Raw genomic sequence first — 25,568 nt, forward strand, 5'->3', positions numbered from 1 at the left:
TTAAATATTCTGCAATTTATACAGAGGCTTTGCCTCTATCCTCATTAATTCTTTAGAAAACTAAACATAAGAAAGGATCATTTATTCCCATTCTGTCTGTTTTTTTTCATGAGAGAGGACAAGTATGCTCAAATTAGTATAAAATACTTCATTCACTTTCATTAAAACCATATTTTTTATCTCACTGTACCAACACCTCGGTCCATTGTTTTATACTTTGAAAATTGTGATATACTGATCATGAATTTAAGTTCATTTGTGAATAAGAGCACAGAATGTTTTATAAACATTTGGATGTGTCTTTTTTTTCTCTTTTCTTTTGGTAATTTATTGATGTAATGACCTTGTCCTCTTTCCACTAAAGATTTTTCTTAACTGGAAGTGACATGAGCTCCCTGAACAAACATGTAAATGAATGACAAGGACAATGGTAAACAAATCACATAAAAATTGCAGAATAACTGTGTGTGTGCCAACAGTGTGCTATATCTTTGTTTAATACTTAGTGATATAAATATTAAATATTTTAGTATACTTATATTTATAACCAACAATTGCAAACACAAATAAATCTGAATAATTGATTTTAACAATACACTGTGTGTGTGTGTGTGTGTGTGTGTGTGTGTGTGTGTGTGTGTGTGTGTGTGTGTGCGTGCGTGCGCGCGCGTGCGTGCGTGCGTGCGTGTGTGTGTGTGTGTGCGTGTGTGTGTGGGGGGTCAAGATGTGACCCCATGAATGACTCCCCTAAATCTGCTGGGCCTGGAAGTCCAGCAGTTCGTCTAAACAAAAGGTACTTATACCTAAACGGACATAGATGTGTTTACCATAACATAAAAGAGTAAGAGAAGGTACGACCTCTCTCATGACCTTAGGACAGAGGTTCCCAAAGTGTGGGGCCCGCCCCCTAGAAGCATCGCCAAATATGTTTCCAAACCAACTTCATTCCAAGCCAAAGACAGGAAAATATGGTGAAGCATACCTTTGGCTTCACCTGCACAGGTGCCAAGGTAGGTCTCCCCTGCAAAATCAGTTTCCCTGCGTCGGGAGCAGCGCTGGGCTCTCCAAATCACGGACAAACAGGATCCCACATTCTTGATTTTTAGTTCAGGCTGATCCTGCCGTAATTTGTTCCCCCGGTTCAAATCACGGACAAACAGTATCCCACAGCTGTTTATGTGTTTAAACCCATTTTGCACAGAGAGGCATTTTTTGTATTGACAGCAATGTTGAATATTATTACACAGGAAAAAAACAACTACACGTAAAATAATTACACCGTGACGGCTCTGCCTTTCTAAATGGAGGGACAGTAACTGCGTGTGTGTATGTAAGCGTGTAAAACCTGAAGATAGTCAGATTAACAGTAACAGTATTTTGTCTCTATCTGCCATTCTGCAATTCATCTCATGTAAACAATGGGCGTTTATCAATATGCGTACTTGTGCGTACTTGCGTTCTTGTGTACTCGTGATACGTCATCAGTCGGAGACCAAGTACTGTTCCAATTCGAAGTACGCATCAAGCCGAGAACGCGAAAAAGTCCCGGATGTGTTTTCGATCCGCCCGTTTTATCGAGCATGCATCGGTGTGGACTTGGGACAGCTATATATCCCAGAATGCATTTCGTCCAAAACTCAACAGCGGACTCCCGGCACATCGTTTTCAACCCCCCGCCCCCCGGCCACGGACTTCTCACTACTCAGGTTAAAGAAACCCCAGCAGCTGTCTATAGTATTGAGTGTCCACTAGAATAGAAATAAAAGCGTTCTAACATCTCACCTGCTTGTTTTTATTAAGGTATGTACACGTATGTACATGTACACTATTTTTATTAATAGAGGTTTCACTACTGAGGTTAAAAATGATATATAAGTCACTTAGATCACTTCTAAATGTTAATGTTTGGTTTATTTCAGTGTTTTATTTGTTCCTGAGTAAACCGGTTTGGCATAACATGTTACTCACAGTTAAATTAGGAGGGGACGGCAGTAAGAACTCCGGACCTGTGACATCATCACGTACGCAGGTGTTCCAATTGTACATATCACGAGTCCGTGCTCGCGTTCTCGGCGGGTACGTACTCACCGAGAACGCGAGTGCGTACTCGCGTACTTGGGCATTGATAAACGGCCAATAACGTGGCGCACAGCGTGACGTGAAAAGAGGCACATACCTTTGACGTTGCGTGACGAACTCTGTAATCCTCGTCCACACGTAAACGCAAAAAAGGAGTTTTAAATAATCTCCGTTTTCGGTGAATCGCAACGCCGTTTACGTGTTGACGAAAAGACCAAACGCATAGAAACAGCTGCGTTTTCAAAAATACCGGTGTAGGTGTGGACATAGCGTAAAAGAGTTAGTAGTATATTTTATTACTACCTGTGATTTATTGCCGTTTACTTGTATTTGCTTAATCATTTACTAAATGTTTGAGGTGTGAAATAAAGCGCAATGGAGCAAAATATGGGTGTGTGTGTTTGGAGGATGTGTTTGTGTGTGTGTGTGTGGGGGGGGAACATTTTTCTTGTAAAAACAGGGGGGCCTGGCAAAAAAAGTTTGGGAACCACTGCCTTAGGATGTGTGTGTATATGCCAGAGCACTTTGGAATGCACACCGAGTCTTTGCAGACTACTAAGGATCACACATCTTATCACTACACCATCGATTATACACCTCTAAGAATATATAGTTATATATTTCTAAGCATAAATGACAATCCACAATATAAACCTAACATGCGGCACTTGTAGACTGCTTTGCTTTCACTGTTCTGTCCAGTTCATCCCAAACCAGCTCTATGGGGTTTAAGTCTGGACACTGTATTGGCCACAGTTGCCTTTTCTAAAAAACTATATTAATACATCAGCCCATTTTCTCCTACTGCTGCTCTCCTATTTGCTGCTTCTCTTGTGGGATAATTACATTATTTTATTTTTTATATTATATATCATAAAACTATAATAAAAAATGTAATGACCTTGTCCTCTTGCCAATAAAGTTTTTTCCTTAACTGGAGCTGCCTGAACAAACATGTAAATGAATGACAAGAAGAAAACAGTAAACAAATCACATAAAACTTGCAGAATCATTCTGTGTGAGCCAGTATCTTTGTTTAATACTTATATCAATATTTCAGTATACTTATACTAATATTTAAAACATTTCATTAACAAAAACAATCATTTCATACAGTAATAAGTCTGAACAACTATTTTCACAAAATTCAACTAACATTTCAGATTTTAATAATACAATTTTCAATAATATATTACTAGTAGTATAAAATGTTGTGGTTGTGGGAAGCCACCACCTCTTTCAAATGGAGACACCAAAATAACTACTAAACAAGAGTACCAACATAATGAAGGGGCTGAATATGTCTGTCAGGAATTCTTGCTCATGGACGGTGGACCATTCAAAACCTGTATCGATGGTGAATGGACTGCAGAGATTAGATGCCTCCGTAAGTTACAGTTCTTTTTATACGTTCCCTTTTTATTTTATTAAATAAAGAAGAAAATATTTGAAGTTTATTCTAAATCTTGAACTTGCATTTGTTGTCTAAAGAGATGTTGATGCAAGTGATAATCCGAGAAATTGTTTTATTTTGTTAAACAAATATACTGACTAGGTCAGAAATAGGGTGGATAAACACAGAATTCTTTCAACTTCACAACATCTAGCCCAGAATATTGAAGAGATAGGCATATCACTGTCAAAATCAGGAGATGCTTCATGAATGTAAATACTGATAGTTTACAGCTGGTCCACTCAAGTACAAAAATACCAACAACAAGAAGGCCAGACTATACTTTGCCACAAAACCTCTAAAATAGCCAGCACAGTTCAGATATTTTTTCCTTTGTAAAGATGAAATAAAGATTAATGTGTAATAGAATGATGAAGAAGAGTATGTAGAAGGAGAGAAAAAGCATTATCTGAAGCATATTACATTTGAAGTGAACTCCATCTTGCATGCATGCTGTGCCAAGAGACTCTCTCCACTTCCTTACATATTCAATATGTATGGGAGGCTGATGTACAGCGTTGGGGAGTAAAATACGGTATTTAAAATACAAAATATGAGTAACTGTAACTGTATTCCAAATCAAATCACTTTTATTGTCACTGTCACGGCGAGTGAGATGGGCCGTGTGGAGATGATAAAGGAGGATCCAGTCGCAGGCACTCGTGAAGGTGAGAAGGTGGTTTATTGAATACAAAGCAAATAGAGAAACGGCAAACGGGACAGGAGAGTATCTAAACTGAGAACAACTAACCTACTGAACACAAACCAGGGCATGAACATGAAAGGGGATGGACGGAGGTAAATGACGGTTGACAGCAGGTAGAACACACAGGAGAAGCATGGTGGGTACACAGATGAAGCAGGGTAGATTCACAGACGGACCAGCAACTACAAACACAGAAGACACGACTTAAATACACTCAGGCCGTTTATCAATGCCCAAGTACGCGAGTACGTACTCGCGTGCTCGGTGAGTACGTACTCGCCGAGAACGCACGGGAGTACGTACCCGCCGAGAACGCGAGCACGGACTCGTGGGCCGTTTCTCAATTCTCAAGTACGCGAGCACGGACTCGTGATTTGTACAGTCGGAACACCAGCGTACGTGATGATGTCACAGGTCCGCAGTTTTTACTGCCGTCCCCTCTTAATTTAACTGTGAGTAACATGTTATGAAGCTTAACTTTAATCACAGCCAAACCGGTTTACTCAGGAACAAATAAAACACTGAAATAAACCAAACATTAACATTTAGAAGTGATCTAAGTGACTTATATATCATTTTTAACCTCAGTAGTGAAACCTCTAATAATAAAAATAGTGTACATGTACATACGTGTACATACCTTAATAAAAACAAGCAGGTGAGATGTTAGAACGCTTTTATTTCTATTCTAGTGGACACTCAATACTATAGACAGCTGCTGGGGTTTCTTTAACCTGAGTAGTGAGAAGTCCGATGCATTCTGGGATATATAGCTGTCCCAAGTCTACACCGATGCATGCTCGATAAAATGGGCGGATCGAGAACACATCTGGGACTTTTTCGCGTTCTCGGCGTGATGCGTACTTCGAATTGGAACAGTACTTGGTCTCCGACTGATGACGTATCACGAGTACACGAGAACGCAAGTACGCACAAGTACGCATATTGAGAAACGGCCTCAGAGAAACACGGGGAGATTACACACAGGTGGGGAACACAGCTGGGAATAATCAACAAGACGAGACAGGGGTAAAACTGAACACACTCACATGAGACGCAGACCTTCACAATAAAACAGGAACAAGAAACCAGAAATAAGAAATCACACAAATACGCTGACTTGACACAGAGAGAGACAGAAAATGACGCATGGAACTAGACCTATACTAAGCAGACACGACCGAAGAACAAATCCTTAAATATGAACAAACAGAAACATGGAACTCTAATAATAATGATAATAATAAAAATAATCTATCATCCTAATAATCACCACCACCACCAGTATTACAGGGAAAAATCCATCATACAAAACCAAAACACAACTCAAAATACTGGGTCACACCGACCCAGAACCGTGACAGTCACATCACATTACTGGTACACTGGTAAAGCAGATGTGAGTGAGATTCTTGTACATATATGCATCTGTATGTGTGTGTGCGTCTATATATATATACATTATGTAAAATATGCATAGGTCAGCAGTTTGAATATTTAGCAAAAGGAGTGCATGGAGGGCATAGTGTTGAGGTTCCGGTAGGTGAGAGTGAGGTGTCTATGAAGTGTTAGTGGTCAGTGGCTAGCTGTCTGGTGGCCTGATGGTGGCCAGTCTGCTGGTTCAGGACCAGATACTGCAGTACCTTCTGCCTGACGGAAATAGTTTGAACAGTTTATGGCTGGGGTGACTAGAATCTTTGATGATCCTCCCCACTTTCCTCAGGAACTGTTTCTTGTAGATGTCCTGGAGGGAGGGAAGGTAACCTCCAATTATCCTTTTGGAACACCACACCGCTCTCTGGAGAGCTTTGCAGTTGTAGGCAGTGCTGTTGCCGTACCACTGGTACCACGTCTCTTGGCACCAGTGTGTCAGTTTCCTGCAGTTTCCTGTCCAGCTTTGAGGGAACGATGGTATTGAATGCTGAGCTGTAATCTACAAACAGCATTCTCACATACGTGTCTCTCTTCTCCAGGTGCGAGAGGGCAGTATGTAGTGTCAATTCCGTTAGACTTACCATTTAAAAGGTGATAATTAGAATACAGTTACTTTGTTGAAAAAATTCATTGCACGGCAGTCTTTTCCTGTTTCATATGTTAGGCCTCTCTATCACCTCTCTAATTATGGTAATTCCACGCATTGCCAGAAACCAAAACAAAACACACAATAAGAGGCTCTAATGTAAGAGTCGTGATAATAATCTTCTTAAAGAAGAAAAGGGATGGGCGAAATCTGACCATGCAATGTAAAATCTGTTTGCCAGCAACCAAGCTGCTCTCAGCATCAAAGACCTCCCACCTAAAGGAAGTAAGTTCTTTCATAAAAGCTAACATTAGCCTGCTGCAACTACCTTGTTTTAGTTGTTGAGCATTAACAACCCTGCTAGCTGCAAATAATCATGTGCAGTTCTGAAAGCAGTAGCCTTCAATAACAGTAATAAATCACACAGCAATAGTACATTCATGTAGTTTTTAAAAGCATTACAATATAATAAGTAATCCACAATATTCAGAATACGATACTTACATTTAGTAACTTAACGGAATACATTACAGACTACATTTTGAGGCATGTATTCTGTAACCAGTAGTGGAATTCATTTTAAAAGTAACCTTCCCAACACTGCTGACGTACACCAACAAGGCACAAACAGGGCACAGGGCCACCTGGCACTGAGCTGCCACCCAGTCCCAGCCCTGAGTGGGAGCTGTCCATAGATCAACTGGCTGGGATAGGTGGCATTCGACAGAGCCTCCGGAAGGAAAACAGGGTTGGATCAAAGGAAGACCAATTCCCGTCTAGCAGCAACCTGCAGCAATCCCTGTGGACCAACACCAGTGGAGGGTTGCCGTTTTCCAGGAAGAAGAACAGGTGGCAATGTGTCAACTCGCTGGAAACAACAAGGTCAACTTCCACCCTCCCGAAGTGGTAGCAGATCCTGTCAACCACCTGCAGGTGGAGTCTCCACTCCGCTTGCCTTGGATCCCCTTCGAGATGATGTCCGCTGCCATGTTCAATGGCCCTGTTACATGAACGGCTCTGAGCGAGTGGAAACAGAGGGTGAGACGAATGGATAACCCTGAAATGCTTTGAACTGGGAACTTTTTGACATTCAGACACAAGCCCAGAGTCTAAACATGACACACTGACTATGTAGCCTCACAGGAGCAAGAGCAGTGTCCATGCACTGGATAATAATGAAAATCATGAATAATGAAATAATGAAAAGGCTGAGTGCGTCTGTCAAAACTACTGCTATACTATGGAAGGTGAGCCATTCAAAGCCTGCAATAATGGTGAATAGACCAAATCAATGAAATGCCTCAGTATGATACAACACTAAAATTATATTTTTGCATTTCATCATGTAATGACTCAGTATATGATGTGTAAGATTTTACATGAAGGAGTTTAATGAAAAACCATGTATTCATTACATGGAGTCATTGAAAATCATATCGTAAAGGTAAACAACAAGCAAAGTCTGAACATATACAATGTCCTGTGTTCAATAAACATGTCCTGTGAAATGGTCAAGAACTTGTAGAATAGTATTGTATAAGCAAACAGTTTGCATTCATCTTCCACAACTATATTTGACTTACATTGGTATTTGATACCAAGGAATAATCTGGAAAACTGAATCCCAGAAGCAAATCTATTAGAAAAGGAGTTGGACAACAGATTTCTACCAATTTTATGAACTTTAAATAGAAATGGTTTTCTATTCCTAAAAATTCAAAAATGACAAAAGTTCTTTCAAATTTTCAAAACTAAGTTTCATCTTGGTTGAAAATTTCTCTAAAAGGCATAGATACTGGTTATGTTTGAATTTAAAGATGTTCTCTTAAACAACAACTTCTTTAAAACTATTTACCGACCTGAATCACTGGCTGACTTTTACAATGGACTTTGTACCTCAGTACCATCTCTATTTATGACTTACTAGTTGTGGTGATCAAACTGCACAGTAACCTTTTCAGCAAACACTAATCATTCTATCACAAAATAAGATATAACAACTATTATATTTTGCAAACTTATTTTGAGCGTCATAGACCACTCTATATTTCAGGACTAATTAATCTCATATTTTAATTTAATTATAAGAATAGACGGATTAATTTATATGATGTTTGAAAGAGGACACAAACCTTCTTTTGTAGAATGGTATACATTATTTTATAGGCAATGAAAGAAATCAACTCTATAAAGTCTATAAATTATTATAGGGTGAGTTTTGTGAAGTGTCCTCCTGAACACTTCTCTGGCGTGTTCAGTGTAACTTGTTGTTTGCGATATGTCATTTTGAGGCTTGTGCAATTCCAGTAGGCAAGTCCATATTTTAACCATTGGCCTCGAATACTGTGATAAACACACAGCAGTTCTGCACCGAAAACGCACAGTTTGTCAAAGGATTTGCGCACAGTGAAAATTTGATTTGCAGTCCACTTGACAGAATGCGACTGTCATTAATCCTTCTGTTTCTCCAGCTATGGGGACATGTGGAAGTTTCTTTCTCAGAAAATGGTAAGACGGACTTTTTTAAATGCTGTGTTCTTTGTTCAGTTTAAAAGAGAAGACATTTCTTCTGCTTCTACTTACCCTCTTTTTTATTTGTTCTACTATCTCTTTACATATAAATGAAGATGTAAATTTGGAATCCTTGGTCAATCTATGTGCACATCTCTTTCCATGTTGTTTTTTTCAGTATGTTCAAGGCTTCCAAATGTTCCTCACTCCTATGTGTCAGAAAATACTAAAAAAGTTGAGTACCACGAAGGAGATGTGATACATTTCACATGCGAGACTGGTTATATATCTGGTCCAACCATCAGATATATATGCACAAATACTGGCTGGGAGAGTATCCGTCGGGGAAAATGCACCTGTAAGTTAAATGGTTTGCCTGCTATTTTGCTGTTACCTATTGACTGTATTTATAGGGTTACAAACAAACCTTAATCCCTTCCAAGCTGCAATTCATGACATTTCACAAAATATCAGTTAGCAAAGTTTTATCCCAAAACTTTTTTTGGAACGTTTTTTGGAATTAGAAAGAGTTGTACTGAGACAGTTGTAAAACTGCTGCAGTATCCTGCTGACAGTAATCTATTGTACGAAAATAGCAAATCGCTTCCTCAAATCCATGCATTAATAACGTTGTACCCACACTTCAACACTGTTATTAACAGAAGAGTTATGTAAAATAGCATAAGAACACATTTATGTCACTGTCGGCTTGCACCTGATTTCAATTAAAAATAAGCAATAATACAAGAAGAGTAAGGTCTAGTCTATACTTACTCATGAAAAATATTCTTTTTTCATTTTTTTCAGTAAAGCCATGTGAACTCCCTGAGGACGTTCCCAATGGCTATTATGAAATTATCCACGGAGAAGAGCTCGTTTTTGGAACAGCTATCAAATACTTTTGCAATTCAGGGTATGTGGATCTATAATAATTCAGTGTCATAATGCACGGTCTCTGAAAGTCCCATGAGGATCGCTTATATTTGTCTGTCAAAACAGAAACTCTTCAAGTTGAATTTAATTCTAAGACAAAAGTCCCGTACAATGGCTCAGGTGGTTTGCACGAAATTTTCTGCCTCAGATTCCTCTAGGTGTTGCAGTAGAGCTGATGGAGCACTTGGCCTTGTGTGCAGCTTTCAGTGCATGAACTGCATGGAGCGTTGGGTCAGTTGACAGAGGATGGTTCCTCACTGACCACCTTTTTAAAGATTTTTAAACATAAGCCTGAACTCTCTTATGCAAGCTTTCTTGTAATTTCTTTAATGTAGTCTTAGGAATAGTCTGCCAGGCTTCTTCAAGGCGCCTTTGAATAATGGCTTCCTTTTGTCCCATTGTTGTCGACATTTTCCAAACAGCATTGCATGATGAATGAAAATTTGAAGGAACTTGCATTCGTGGTTCCATCAGTTTTGAAAAGATCTTCAACAGCACCGAAACCATGACAGAGCTGTTCTAAAGATGGTGCTGGAACTCACTGTTCAAGACCTGTTTCTGCTGATTTTCATTGTACGCCTTGTGTTAAGTTAACATACCTCAGTCTTTTCTCCCAGTTTCCCTTCCTGAAGAATGGCCACACTTCCACTGAGGTCATTTCCGATGAGGCTTCAGTGAACAGCAGATGATCAACATTGTTAAGTGGTTTAACAAACAAACATTCCTCTGAAAATGTTTAGGTACAAGAAAAGAACTAAAAATAATTAAGAGTCCAATTATGATGTCCGATCTCAGGACCACTTAAAATGGTTACTTGGAAGTAAAATGATTGCTCAAGACTTGTGCATAGTATTCTATAATTTTTAGTGTGTGGGTGAAAATACAAAACGAGATATGAATTGTCATTGCAGGTATACAATGGGAGATCGCGATGGCAGTCGAACTTGTCAGTTGGACGGATGGAGTAGTACTGTGCCAGTATGTGAAAGTAAGTCTTTCAGTCAACAGCCCAGCAATGTTACGTTTATTTGACATTTGTAGTTTGAACTAGCTTAAAGATGTATACATATATTATAACAACTTAAAATATTTTTAGCACTTCTTCTTCACTCCCCTCTATTTATTTGTGACTTTATTTTCTGCCTTCTCTTTCCCCTCACCACCCAACTGGTCAAGGTCAACGGCTGCCCATTTATTCTTCTTTCTTCTGAGAAGGCTTTCTTCTCACATTAAGTGCAGTTTTCTCTATTATATTATTGCGTCTTGACCTTACATTATGAAGCATCTTGAGAAAACATTTTTTTAATGAATTCTTGGTATATGAATAAAACTTATTTTAATTTAATTGATCAAGGTCAGTGATGTGTCACTCAAGGTGAAATGTGATTATTGTGATGAAATCATTCTTAAACTTGTATTTTTGTTGCCCATATTTGTAGCTGCCGAGGGTTGTGAGAAACCACCAAATCTTTCAAATGGAGAGCCCAAGGAAAGTTCCAGACTGGAGTACAGCCATAATGAAAGGGTTGAGTACATCTGCCAGGATTACTACAGAATGGAGGGTGGGCCGTACAAAACCTGTGTAAATGGTCAATGGACTGGAGAGATGAGATGCCTCAGTAAGATGTAGATCTCTTTATATTTCTGCATAGTCCATTCTTTGCATTCTGCTTTCTTGCAATTCAGAGGGGAGCAATATGGAGCCATTTTGCAGCCGCTATGTGCAAAACTATAAAAATAGTATAAAGGAAGTATTGTTGCTTGTTTTTACTCTCAAAATGCATGTTTGGTTATCTTTAAATAAGCTTCTCCATGTTTAATAGTAGCATTCACAGGGCATAATAAAAAAAACTTTATTATGTCTACAACTGTAATAATGACTCTCATTTATTGTTTTCAGGAATCCCTTGTGCAGTTGGCGTAATGGACCCTAATCTGCAGGTAACTGGATTACCTCAAGGGAATGAAGCGATAAAGACTGGGGACACATTACATTTTCGTTGTGCTGATCAGTATAAACTGGAAGGTTCTGAAGTAATCGAGTGTTTAGAAACTGGGTACTGGAATGCTTCCTTTCCATCCTGCTCTGGTATGTTTACATTAAAGTGATTTGACATGTTTTTTAAATGTCCATATATGTGTGTAACAATTATGTAATCATCATATTTTATTTGTTGAAATTATATAATGATTAAGATTTACATTTTATTTGGTTCCTTTGGGTCTAGACTACTGCTGCATTACACTTTAAACTGAAAGATTAAAAGACTGTCTTCTTTAAAACAGATCACTGCAAAGTCACAAGAATATCAGACAGTGTAAGAATGACATCACACATACAAGGCAATGAGCTAAAGAAAGGACAAAAGCTAACCTTTACTTGCCTTAGACGTAACCACTTTATGCAAGGCAATAAAACAGTTGAATGTTTGGCAAATGGACAGTGGAGCGATCCGTTTCCAACATGCGGAGGTAAGCCAGTTTTTTTCTACTGTCCACTCACCCGTTATATGTGACAAGAAAAGATCATCCAATCACAGTGCACAGCAATTTCAGGAGGCTTTAATCACATTTTTTTATCCCCAAAAAGTTACAGTTACAGTTACTCAGGGAAAAATGTTTTTGGACAAGTCTTGCGGTTGATCCTAATTACGATCACTGTGTAGGAAATTTCATGTACATATGCAAAGCCCAGTCAGTAATAAGCACCCAGATAAGCTGCTCATGTTAATAACAGCTGTAAATATAAAAAAGAGAAGTTGGAATAAACCCACAGTAATTTGGAGAGTTGAATCTCTGAAAGGTTTACACAAAAATTGAGTGTAAGATGATGCATAATGGTACTAATAGTACTGCGAATAGATATTAAAAAAATATTATATTAACAATTTCAAGTTTTTTGTTTGTTTTTTGTCTATATTCATTTAAGATCCTGTGGGTTGTGAGAAACCACCATTACTCTCAGATGGAGACACCAAAACCAGTACTAAAAGGCAATACAGCCATGGAGAAAGTGTTGAGTATATCTGTCAAAATTACTACATAATGGAAGGCACACCATATAAAACCTGTAAAAATGGTAAATGGACTGGACAGATGAGATGCCTCAGTAAGTTATAGTTCCATATTATGTTGTATTTTCTAAGATTCTGCATGTGTAAAAGTATTTTGGGGTCCCAAGTTTTTTTTACCCTTACATTTAGAGAAAATTGAGTTGACACAGGAATCAGCCTTTCAAGCTGTTGACATAATTTATTTGAGAAAGGATGCAGAATTTGGGGGCTTCATGCTCTTAGATGTGGTCTGTTTTATGTTATTAAAAAAACGGGAAAATTAAGACAATTTAACTTTAGGCTGTTTGATACAGATACAGATTGCATTTGATCAGACTTGCTTGGTTCTAAGCACTGTGCCTTTGTAATAAAGAATTGAATAGTTATATATGATATATGTTGTGCATACCTGTATTAATGTACTGTACTGACTTAACAAAATCTTATCTCTTAACTCTTACAGAACCCTGCACTGTAAATAGAGAAGACATGAGAAAACACAATATTCAATTCAGATATGTCAGCGATGATAAGCTGTATTCACAACATAATGATGTAATTGAGTTCAGATGTACCAGGGGAAGACCTGTTGGCAGTTCGGGAATGCGTCAGAAGTGCATTGAAGGCGTAATGCATCTGCCCACATGCCAGTAACATTTCTGTCTATTGGATTCGATGAGCATGAGCATGCAAATCTATAAATGATTAGTGCACTGATGTGTGTGGTCATTTTAATAAAAGCCTATGTACTCAGTCTGTGTTCTTCCTGTACATCTTTTTTGTGTGTGAAATCAAAGTCATTCATAAATCCTTTGTGGACAAATACACAAAATGGTGGCCCTATCTTTCCAGTCTGAACATATTCTGATTAAATAAAGATAACAAAAGGAAGTAAAAAATAAATAAAATTACAAACTCCCTCCCTTTGGCAGGAGATCATACCTGCCATTAGTGTTTTTGTAACCTAGATGAGCACACACATGTACACACATGTAACAGTAATTGCATGTAATGTTATTTTAATAAAAGCATCACGGGGTCTGTTTTAATTCTTAAATAAGTTTAACTCTGCTGAAAGTCTTAGGCCTTTGAAATAACCCCTTTTCTACAGTCTTTTTAGGCCTGGAGTCCAGCATCCACATGTTGATTAATTGAGTTCATTTATCATTTCAGTTGAGTTACTTTTGCCTTCCCACCAGCTCGATGCATTCTGGCCATTCTCCCTTAACCCCTGGCATCAGCGAGGCTTTTTCAGCAAGAAAACTGCGCATCACTGGATATCTTCTCTTTTTCTGAAAATTCTTTGTAAACGCATTTGGACAGAGCCACTGGACAGTCTGTGCTGTGACCTGATCTCTCTGGGTGGAGTTCGAGCTGGGGGAGGTCGCTGAACATTGAAGCTACTGAAATTCTCCTCAGAAAACATTTGTCAAAAGAACATGAAGCTGTCTTTAATCCTTCTGTTTCTCCAGCTGTGGGGGTGTGTGGAAGTTTCTTTGTCACAAAATGGTAAAGTGATCTATTATTGTTTTTCAGTGTACCTAAAATCACATGTTTTACCTTTGTGGAAAGGCAGTTAGACTTTAAGAAGAGTGCCGTATACACTGCATGTGGTCATCACAGGTATTTACTTACTGCAGGGGCAAAAGCATGGTATGAATGTAATTGTCTTATTTTTACACTATTACAACTATTTGAATTTGCATGCATTCACACAACCCTAAAATATGTATATTTTTGTGTTCACATACATATATGTGCTAGTAATATAATGTAGGACAAAATAGTAATTATAGTTGATTTTACTACTTGCTATGTTTTTTTGCTTGTTTTTGTTTTATTTTGGGGATTTTCTTTGAAGGAGTGGGGGGCTCTAGTACTTTTATACTTATACTTATTTTTTCCCTTTAACATTAATGGCAATTAATGGTACATTTCTTATATTATTCTTTAATTATGTATGTCAAACATAAATCCTGCTATCTGTGTTATTAGGTGAAGTATATCCACAAATTATGTAGATGCAACTGAAATACATGTTTTGTGGTCTTAACCGTTTAGGAGAATGGTTGTAGACATACTTTGATTTTGTAACTGTTTTCCTTGTAGAGCTTCAGTCATTCTTTTTTAACAACTTTATATGTGACGAATTGTAACTTTTTCTCTTTTAGTGTGTTCAGAGCTCCCAAATGTTCCTCACGCTCACGTGTCAGAAGGAACCAGCAAAGCTGTGTACCAGGAAGGAGATGTGATACATTTTTCTTGCGAATCTGGTTACATATCAGATCAAATCTCGAAATTTGTATGCACAACTGATGGTTGGCTGGTGGTCCGTCAGGGGAAGTGCTACTGTAAGTTGCATGGCTTCATGTTTTTATCATCACTAACTAAACTTGTACTATTGCTGGACTGTGGATGTAATAACTCATATAAATGTGTTTTTTTCTTATATTACTAAATTGTCAAAAACTCTAGAGTCATGAAAAGTGTATGAATACCTCAGTTATTTATATTACAGAGTGCATTTTTTTTTTTTGTTAGGGTTCATTAATGACAGCATTACCCTGACTCTTACTCTAACCCCAACCATACTGCATGCTATGTACCACCCAAAAATGTCATGTGAAAAGCTGAAAAAATGAAACACAAAAAGTTGTAAAGCATACCAAGAGCAACATTATATGGATTTTCATAGGGTCGACCCATTAGAGGTCAGGTAAGGCGTTGGGTTTAGAGTTAGATAGGTACATTTTCTGGAGGCACACAATAGGCCTGCTTATAAAAGTATCTTTAAGAGGAAATTAAAGGATGAAAAAGGAGCTGATCACATCAGAAAGATTGTTCCAAAGCATGATTACCCATGGTCCTCTGCTCAAATTTGGCGATGGCCAGCAGAGCTTAGGACTTTTAGTTTCTGTTAGTCACATAGATCGCAAACTACCAACCTCAACAAGCCTTGACAGCCATTGTCCTAAAACAACTGCACATTACTGGCATTACTATTGTTAGTAGTAATGATGGGTAGTCATTTCCTTATACATACATATATCTTGGCTTAGTCACTCACTATGTTTTTAATCTTTGTGTATTTTTCTCTTCTTTTCCCATTTTACATTGTTTTGTGTATTAGCATGTTCAACGCTTCCAGATGTTCCCCATGCCCAAGTAACACAAGAGACAAGAAAATCTCAGTATCAAGCAGGACACATGATACATTTCGCTTGCGAACCTGGCTATACATCAGCTCTCACCATCAAATATGTATGTGCGACTGAGGGCTGGCAGCCACTCCACAAGGGATCGTGCTACCGTGAGTTCAACAGCTTTCTGTTCTTCTCTCACTCTCATGTGATTGACTACAATTCAATAAGCAGAGATCATTAGAAGAAATTTAACATGAATTATTATTATAATAATAATAATAATAATTATTATTATTATTATTATTATTATTATTATTATTATTATTATTATTGATATATAGAATTCAATTTAGGTTTTTAGTGATTACACTCCAGAAATGAAGATGGAGGCTTGGATGGAAACCTGGGAGAATGACAGATCAGCAGTGAGATTTAAAGTACATGGACTGACTGGCCTGAAGACAGCCAGCAGAAATCTGATTGGGCTAGACCAGTGATTTCACAATTAGCTTGACAGCATGGGAAAGTGGAAGAGATCTAAAGCTTAGATTAGCCACCAAACACCTGGGAAGCAGAGATGTGTGACTATCAGTGTGTGACTATCAGTGATGGGAATAACGGCGTTACAACCACTTTTTTCATTAAGGAGTAATCTAACTAATTACTATTTCTATCGTTTCAACACCGTTACCGTTACTAACAAGAAAATGCGGCATGGTTGTGTTACTATTTTTCAACAAACAGACGGTTGAAGCTGTGTTCAGCTTACCACATCTTATATCAGTTGCACGGAAGTAGCTGTCTATGTAAGTAATCTGGGCGCTACAGCTTTAGGCAGCTACGCGCACTCCCGCGGACGGCAAACACTTTCTGGCATACGATCACTTTTTGGCACAACACCTGGAGATAAGGGGGCAAAACAACAATCGTATAAGTGCTGCTGTTTGACTGAGGAACAATAAAGTAGTCGTGGTAAGCCAATGACCCCTTCAAGATCACAAAGCAACAAGGTGATATATACCAGTTTTAAATTGTATTGATAGGCAACATAAAACCAGAGTCATGATAAACAATGTATATGTGTGTTTTTTCCTGAATAGGTTCGTCACGTTTACTGTCTAAGGACAGTGCTAGCAAGCACTCTCTGCTTATGAACAAAAAATTAAAAACCAAAACACTACCTTTTCACGTTGGTGGAAAAATGCACCATGTCGAACAATCAAGAAATCATATGGCAACATGACATTTGGTTGCTTAGGAAGAGGGGGAAGTTTTAGGAGTGACGGCGAGAGGGAGAGAGAGAGAGCGAGTTTTGAGATGTGAGAGATTTGTGACATTTAGCATGTTTGGAGTGTGTAGTTAATGTGTTGTCTTGTGTAGTTAGTGTGTAGTGTTGTGGATAGTTTTGTGTTGTGTGTCAGAACAATGAGGCGACTGCTGTCTCCAGGTAGAAACAGCAGTGATACACCTGCTGCTGTCAGACCTGCAGGTATCAGGCTGTGATGTTCTCCTTTATAGTGGACAGAAATTATTTTTTTGGAGTGGCACAAATAATTTGTGTGGCATCTTATTAAATGCAGAACACCTGATTGTTATGTAAATAGTTTGAAATGATTATTTAAAAAAAAGGGTAAAAGGTAAATGGCTGCAAATAACTTTGTTGTTTGCAAAACTTGTGCATATGATTTTAAAATTAACAATTTATGTTTGTATTTAAAGTTATGAAATATGATTCAATAAACATGTCTGTGGTTGTTACAGTAAAAATAACTTTTTCTACTTGGATTTTATATTTTTTGTCTGATTTTAGATCAATTGTGTTAATACAGTATGTCAAAATAAAAACAGAACTGTAAATTCAGACACGTGAGGTTGTGCTGAAAATAATGATACCAAACAAGGCAAAGTAAATAGTTTTTAAAGGTGAAATGTAGAGGGAAAATCAAAAGTAGTTAAAATGGCCAATTATACCCTGGACCCCATGGTTAAACATTTTTTAAAGTAACACAATAGTTACTTTTCAAGTAATTAATTACTTTTAGAATCTTGTAACTCAGTTACTTTTTTGAAGAAGTAACTACTAACTATAATTAATGACTTTTTCAGAGTAACTTGCCCAACACTGGTGACTATAGAGAGTTTTTATTGAACTTACGCATGAACTTCATTTGATATTATCTGCCTGGACATATAATCTCATTTACTAAGATGTGTCCTACCTTCATTAAGACACTGCTATGACGGTCTTTATTGCTATATATTTTTTCCTGCACACAGACAAAATTAGAATTTAATTCTAAATGATTTTTAAGATGTGGATGGCCTGTATTTGTGTAGCGCTTTACTTAGTCCCTATGGACCCTAAAGCGCTTTACACTACATTCAGTCATCCACCTATTCACACACTGGTGATGGTAAGCTACATTGTAGCCACAGCTGCCCTGGGGCGCACTGACAGAGGCGAGGCTGCCGGACACTGGCGCCACCGGGCCCTCTGACCACCACCAGTAGGCAACGGGTGAAGTGTCTTGCCCAAGGACACAACAACCGAGACTGTCGGAGCCGGGGCTTGAACCGGCAACCGTCCGATTACAAGACAAACTGCCAACTCTTGAGCCACGATCGCCCCTATGTAGACTTTGTCATGTCAGATCAGACTCCAAATATATTTGAATTCACATCAGTCATCATTTCATTCAGCAATGTTCCTGTCAAGTGAATATGAAATATGACCCTGCATCTCAATGTCAGAAAGATCAGTTTAATAACTGTATTACAAGAGAAATTTTGAAAACTCCATATTTTAAAATAATGTCAGTTGTCATTGGTGACAAACACTAACCGTAATTGTAACGCTAGATAATCAGAATATTTTTTTTTAAAAATTAAATAGTTCTCCCAAATCTTGGCAATAACGGGAAAAATCATACTTACTGAAAAAACTATTCACATATTTTCCAGAAACATTCTATTTTTTGTTTCACCAAACTATAGGCTAGAGTTAAAGTTAGCCACCCTACGTAAGGGAACTTATAGGGTTAATGACTTAAATCTTAGCGTGTTTAACTGACACAGCAGATGGTTTGCTTACACAGGTTGTCCTTGTAAACAGTTTGCAAAGGGCAGCTATTTTGAAACTGTTTGCCTGGAAATTAGATAAACGTTTAGTGAGTTAGATCCATGAACAAACTCATGGGTATGGGTGTCACATCTTTCAACTGTTTCCATTCCAGGGTGGAATGATTGTACGGCATACATCTTTAAAATCTATTAAAAAAAGAAAGAATTGTGTGCACAATGTTAAATCAGTCATTTCACACTTAAAAATAGCATTTCAAGGTAATCATTCAAAGCCCCAAATTACAATGATATCCATGTTCATGATGATTGTAAAACTTTTGACTACAGCTGCAGTTTTCATAGAGGTTTATCTCCACTGGTTTTAACCTGTGTGTCTCAAGCACAAATACAGACACACAGGTTGAAGCCTGGCAAAATGGATTCTGACATGATCTGGCAAATATAAAAACTGCAGCAAATATAAAGATTCTGGCCAATGATTTCTTGCCTTATGAAGTCTTTTCTTTTCTCCTTTAGTTTCATCTTCCAGATGTGACCCTCCTCCTACACTTCAAGGGTTAACAGTGAAAGGTTTACCAGAAAATTCTATTCCCATACCTCCCGATCACATCCTCACATTCAGCTGTGATGGTCCTGGGAAGTATCTGAATGGCGTTTCTGTGCTGATATGTGGACAAGATGGACAATGGAATAATCCATTCCCGACTTGCGTAGGTAAAGAACATGTTTAAATCCCTTTACTGACAAAATGTAATGCCTGTTTAAACAATATGGCAATAGTTCAGGTTTGACCTGTGTGTATTTTGAAGCATAATTTAAATATCCAATAAGATTTTTTCTCTCTTCTGGTGTTCACTAAGAGCAACTACTCTCTTGCTTTAGCTCTCATTCTTAGTGCTATGCAGCTTTGTTACATAAACTCACGTATATTTCTACATGTTTTGCTCTTTTCAGATCGATCTTGTAAAGTCGGTGTTATGCATCCTCATCTCTACGTAGCTGGATTACCACCATCAAATGAAATAATGGCGACTGGACATAAGTTGCGTTTTCTTTGCAGCAATACACATGTACTAAAAGGGTCTAGAGAAATTGAGTGTTTAGAAAACGGACAATGGAATTCCCCCTTTCCTACTTGCTCTGGTATGTGCACTTTTATTACTACAATAATGTGAGGTAACAGAAATGAGCTGTTACTATGATAAGGCTTTCTGTTTTTAAGTTGCTGTTGGGAGCAATTTTGTATTGCAGGGAAACATGAGCGTTCTGTAGCAGTTGTGTTGTTGCCCTTGTATCACATAAATTATTTATCTAATGATTCTGATGAACCTGTAAGGTCAAAGTCATCATGGGAAGTATTCTAATCCTAATCCTATATTTTTTAGGCTGATCTGCTGTTTATGTCTAATATTGTAGGTTCTTGAGATAATGGCTCTTGTGAACTAGCATCACATAAATATTACTGAACTAGATTCATTCTCCAGCTGTTTTCCAGTTTTCATCTTTCCAATCTTTCCTAAGAAAGAGACACCTGTCTAGTTGGAAAATGTCTCTTCATGGACTTCTTCTTTTACTTTCAAGGGGGTTTTTTTATATATTGTAAATAGATTATAAGATTATTTACCAAAGTAGACGAAAAGTAATGCTGATTTATGCAGACACTTGCATCACATTTGGTTTCTTGTTCATACTGTAAACCTCACAGTAAAACAGATTCTCTTCTTCAAAACACAGAAATGTTCATTCCCTTAAGTATACCCGCCAGTTTATACCGCGTTCCAAATTATTATGCAAATGATATTTTTCTCTGTTTTTCTTAAATAGTCGATTTAGATGACAGTCGGTATAATTTTCGAGTCATTAACCAATAGACTATAATTCAAATGTTACTGAACAAAACTCCCAATGAAAACAGTATGTTTTTCAAAAATAAAAGACTTGAAATGCACTGTTCCAAATTATTACGCACACAGAATTTCAAAAGATTTTATAGGTTGTAGAGAATTGAAAATGGTCATTTGTTGAATTTGCACCATTAATAGATCAATTTTACTGAAATCAAAAGCTATTTTAATCCAAAACATGTTAACAGGTCAAGTTACATATTAACATAGGACCCCTTATTTGATAGCAGTTTTACAATTCTTGCATCCATGGAACTTGTAAGTTTTTGGAAAGTTTCTACTTGAATGTCTTTGCAGGATGTCAGAATAGCCTCCCAGAGCTGCTGTTTGGATGTGAACTGACTCCGACCCTCATATTTTTTGCGTGAGGATGCTCCAAAGGTTCTCAATAGGATTGAAGTCAGGGAGGAATAGGGGCCACACCATGAGTTTCTCTCCTTTTATGCCAACAGCAGCCAATGATGCAAAGGTATTCCTTGTAGCATAAGATGGTGCATTGTCTTGCATGAAGATGGTTATGTTGCAGAAGGCACAGTTCTTCTCTTTTTACCATGAAAGAAGGTGGTCAGTCAGAAACTCCACATACTTTGCAGAGGTCATTTTCACACCTTCAGGGACCCTAAAGGGTCCGACCAGCTCTCTCCCCGTGATTCCGGCTCAAAACATGACTCCACCACCTCCTTGCTGAAGACGCAGCCTTGTGGACATGGTGGCCGTCCACCAACCATCCACCACTGTATCCATCTGGACCATCCAGGGTTGCACTGCACTCATCAGTGAACAAGACTGTTTGAAAATTAGTCTTCATGTAGTTCTGGGCCCACTGTAGCCGTTTCTGCTTGTGAGCACTGGTTAGAGGTGGCCGAATAGGAGGTTTATGCACAACTGCAAGTCGCAAGAGGATCCTATACCTTGATGTTCGCAGGGCTCCAGAGGCACCAGCAGTTTCAAATATGTGTTTGCTGCTTTGTAATGGCCTTTTAGCAGCTGCTCTCTTAATCTGATGTATTTGTCTGGCAGAAACCTTCCTCATTGTGCCTTTATCTGCACCAACCCATGTGTGGTCTGACTCAGCCAAAAATCTCTTAACATTTTGGTGATCATACTTAAATTTTCATGAAATATCTAAGATTTTCATTACGTGTCCAAGGCATTCAACTATTTCACGCATTTCAGCAGTAGAGAGATCATTTTTTCCTTCCTAAATTGCTTGAAAATGGTGGTCTGCTTAATAATGTGGAACATCCTTCTTTAGTAGTTTTTCCTTTAATTGAGCTCACCTTGCAAACTAATGATCATAGGTGTCCGAGACTGATTTCAGTGATACAAAGAGTCCTGAGACGCAAGTCCATCCATGGGTTTAATTGAAAAACAACTTATTTAATCTTTATGACAATAAAACACAATTTGCATAATAATTTCGAACACGGTGTAAAATATATCTTTGCTAGTTTTGTTCTCCCTGTTATGCTGTAGCTACAGGAGATTTGTTGAGGTTTAATATAAATGACTGAAACTTAGATACCATTTTAATCTAAAGTTAACAAGGGGATTTGAAAGCATAGTTGTCTGAGGCAAAAATGCATTTCAGCACACTGAAACTAGAATGAAATTAGAATGTCGGGTTTTTGTTTAAAACTATCAGTTTCAAATGATATCCAATGACTGAATAGCTGCGGTTATCAATATCTGTCAACAATAGGGAATTTTCTCTGCCTAGATATCATCCCATTCAGTGTTGATCAGTCTGCCCTGCTTAAAGGAAATAATGGGCAACTATTGTCCACATTACAGCTATTTGAGCTCACTAGCTATATGAGTGAAAGTTGTTTGGATTCTGTGCTGTAGATGGCAAAACTGCCTTTAAGAATGGCAATAATGTGCAAGAATCAGGTTATATGATAGAAACTGCGACTAAATAAAGTTATTGTGACAAAATGATGCCTAAACCTGATTTTTTTTCTTCTCTGTTGCTCACATTTTTATAGGTGACCAGGGTTGTGGGAGGCCACCGCCTCTTTCAGACGGAGACACCAAAACAAGTACTAAACGGCAGTACCAACATAATGAAAGGGTTGAATATATCTGTCAGAATTACTACGCCATGGATGGTGGACCGTTCAAAACCTGTGTGGATGGTGAATGGATTGGAGAGATTAGATGCCTCCGTAAGTTGCAGTGTCTTTTCAATTTCTGCATTCTGTCAAGATAGTTATTAAGTCATTTTGATTTATAGTTTTAGTATTTTTGCGTACTGCAGAAGTTTAATTAACGTTAACAAAATTGTACAATGCTGCTACATATTAGAGTCGGTAGACACTGAAAAGGAAACGTAACCATATTGTGATGATAATTTATATAGGGCAAGTTGCCCTGTATACGAAAACCACTTTGGTGCTTGTTATTCTCTAATGGACTTTGTGGTAAAACTATGACCTTTAAAAAAAAATATATATGTATATATATATATATCTATATATATATAGATATATATATGTATATATTTATTTTGTTTGTTTTTTTACGTCCTGCTCCTGCCTGCCACGCAGCAAACCCTGGAAAAACTAATCACAGAGAAATTTGATAATGATAATAATTAATAAATAATCATTATTTAATAATTATTAAATATAATTATTAAATACTAAATATGTTAATTATTATTAATTATTAACTATATTTGATTATTTAATTAATTATTTATATAGCATGTTTCAAATCATGGCCAATCAAGTCCTTTAAAGAACACAGTGAAATAGTTTCATGGTTTTCAATTCACCCCAATATTCTGTACATTCCCATATTTAACTAACATTAAAAGTCTGTTTATCTTTTCCCTTACAGAACCCTGCGTTGTGAATAGAGAAGACCTGAACAGACATAATATTTGGTTCAAATATACGACAGATGATAAACTCTATACAGAACATCATGATGCAATCGAGTTCATTTGTGCCAGAGGACACAGACATGTTGGGACTCTGGGAATGCGTCAGAGGTGTGAAAATGGTGTGATAAATTTGCCAACTTGCCAGTAAGGAGCTTTTGATGTAATACGTTAGTTAAACATGAGTACACCAATGTGTAAATAATTAACCAGAGTGAAGTAATAGTGCTGTTGTAATCATTTTAATAAAAACATATAAGCTAAGTCTGTTTTCTGCCTCCACATGTTTTCTGTGCATAAATCCTGTGCCACAAATACAGAACAAAATCTGCCCTTACTTGGCTTAGCCTGTGCATTTTCTTATTAGAGAGGCTACATAAAAATGAATGATTAAAATACATTTAAATACAAAAAACAGTTGCACAAATCTGCCCAGTAACTGGATGGTGAAAACAAGTGACCAGCAAGATATTCTCTGGCATGCTGGACCACAGGTAGGATCTGTTTAGCTTTGAAAATCTCTGCATCAGCTGAGATACTGAAAGACTGATACAGTTTTTGAGAACACCTCGCAAATTTGGATACATTTCTTGGAGTTTCAAGTTTGGGTTATGGTTTTCTATAGCAACTCAAGGAAATTCCTACATTCTTGTACAAGTTCTCCCCCAACTCTGAGTGGTCTTTATAGCCCAGTGTGAAGTTCTGTCAGGTAACATGAGAGACTAAAAAAGCCTCCAACCTCTAGCCTCTTCAGCAACTCACTCAAAGTCTTAGCAAATAATCTGTACTTTAAAAAAAATGCCGCTTTGTACACCTGACTATCTTTGTTCAAGAGTGGCATCTTCATTTATTACTTTGCAAATGCCCATGGCTGACATTTGTGCACAGTGTTGGGGAGTAACGGAATACAGTTACCATTTAAAAAGGTGGTATTCAGAATACAGTTCCTTTGCTGAAATAAATGGATTACACGGTGGTATCTTCCTTTTTCATATGTTCGGCTATGCCCTCTATATTTTTGGTTTCCACGCCCCAAACAAAACACGCATTAAGAGGCTCTAATGCCTGTGTCTCAATCTCGCGGCCCATGTCACCTCTACTTGCGGCCGCATACTGACGTGAAGAAATATTTTAAAAAATTATTCACAAAAATGATTTAAAATGAAGGCAATAGGCAGAGTGTTACAGGGATAGCCCTAAAGAATGTAACTTCATGGGCAGTGTAGTCCGTGCTGCAGGGAGAATGGACTGCCATACCCGTTATGTGACTGTGAGCATGAGGAGGGAGAAAAAGGAAAAGTAGGAGCTGTCACCAAGCAGAAACGGGAGCTGGAAGCATGTAAATATAATAATAACCACTGCAGCCAAAAAGAGTGCCTGACGAGCCCATTTGTAAGTAAGCTATTACGACTCGACTGTACACTTTTTTCGTGTTTTTCCCCGAAACAATAAGTTCCGTTGGAGCAGTCTTTCAACGCCTCTCTCTGTCTCTCACTAGCAAAGTTGACCCAGACAACAAAGTAAAGCTAGTTTTCAGCTACGAGCCCGACATGAACCCGACGTATTAGCCAGAGGTCTCTTTACTACGGTTCGGAGCCGCGGACCTTTTTTATATACGCGCGGAATAGTTTTCTATAGGACATCGCTGCAAAAAGTGCAGCCTTACCTAATGTCCACCCTACTGTTACTCATTTTATATTAAGAGTTAAAAATCTAGTCGGTATTGGTATGGCGAGTAACCTTCAGTAAAAGTAATAAATCTCACAGCAATAGTACATTCATGTAGTTGTAAAAAGCA

General features: G+C 37.9%; 1 protein-coding gene across 1 annotated transcript; it reads left to right on the forward strand.

Moving 5' to 3' along the window:
• The first annotated feature begins 8,536 nt into the window (after window positions 1-8,536).
• Window positions 8,537-24,034, forward strand: LOC116334350 (complement factor H-like). Its single transcript, XM_039600793.1, has 16 exons — window positions 8,537-8,766; window positions 8,948-9,127; window positions 9,577-9,682; window positions 10,614-10,690; window positions 11,142-11,321; window positions 11,603-11,791; window positions 11,989-12,174; window positions 12,632-12,811; window positions 13,219-13,406; window positions 14,336-14,378; window positions 14,927-15,106; window positions 15,886-16,065; window positions 19,496-19,693; window positions 19,934-20,122; window positions 22,872-23,051; window positions 23,728-24,034. Exons 1-16 carry the CDS (start codon window positions 8,697-8,699, stop codon window positions 23,919-23,921), a joined length of 2,520 nt encoding a protein of 839 aa, XP_039456727.1. The 5' UTR covers window positions 8,537-8,696; the 3' UTR covers window positions 23,922-24,034.
• Window positions 24,035-25,568: the final 1,534 nt, after the last annotated feature.

This window comes from Oreochromis aureus, linkage group 17 (assembly GCF_013358895.1).
Source record: "Oreochromis aureus strain Israel breed Guangdong linkage group 17, ZZ_aureus, whole genome shotgun sequence".
Classification (NCBI taxonomy): Eukaryota; Metazoa; Chordata; class Actinopteri; order Cichliformes; family Cichlidae; genus Oreochromis; species Oreochromis aureus.

Coding starts and splice junctions, on each gene's coding strand:
- LOC116334350 (XM_039600793.1), top strand. CDS start 8,697: ATGCGACTGTCATTAATCCTTCTGTTTCTCCAGCTATGGGGACATGTG. Junction 8,767..8,947: donor AGTTTCTTTCTCAGAAAATG/GTAAGACGGACT, acceptor TGTTTTTTTCAG/TATGTTCAAGGCTTCCAAAT. Junction 9,683..10,613: donor AAATACTTTTGCAATTCAGG/GTATGTGGATCT, acceptor TTGTCATTGCAG/GTATACAATGGGAGATCGCG.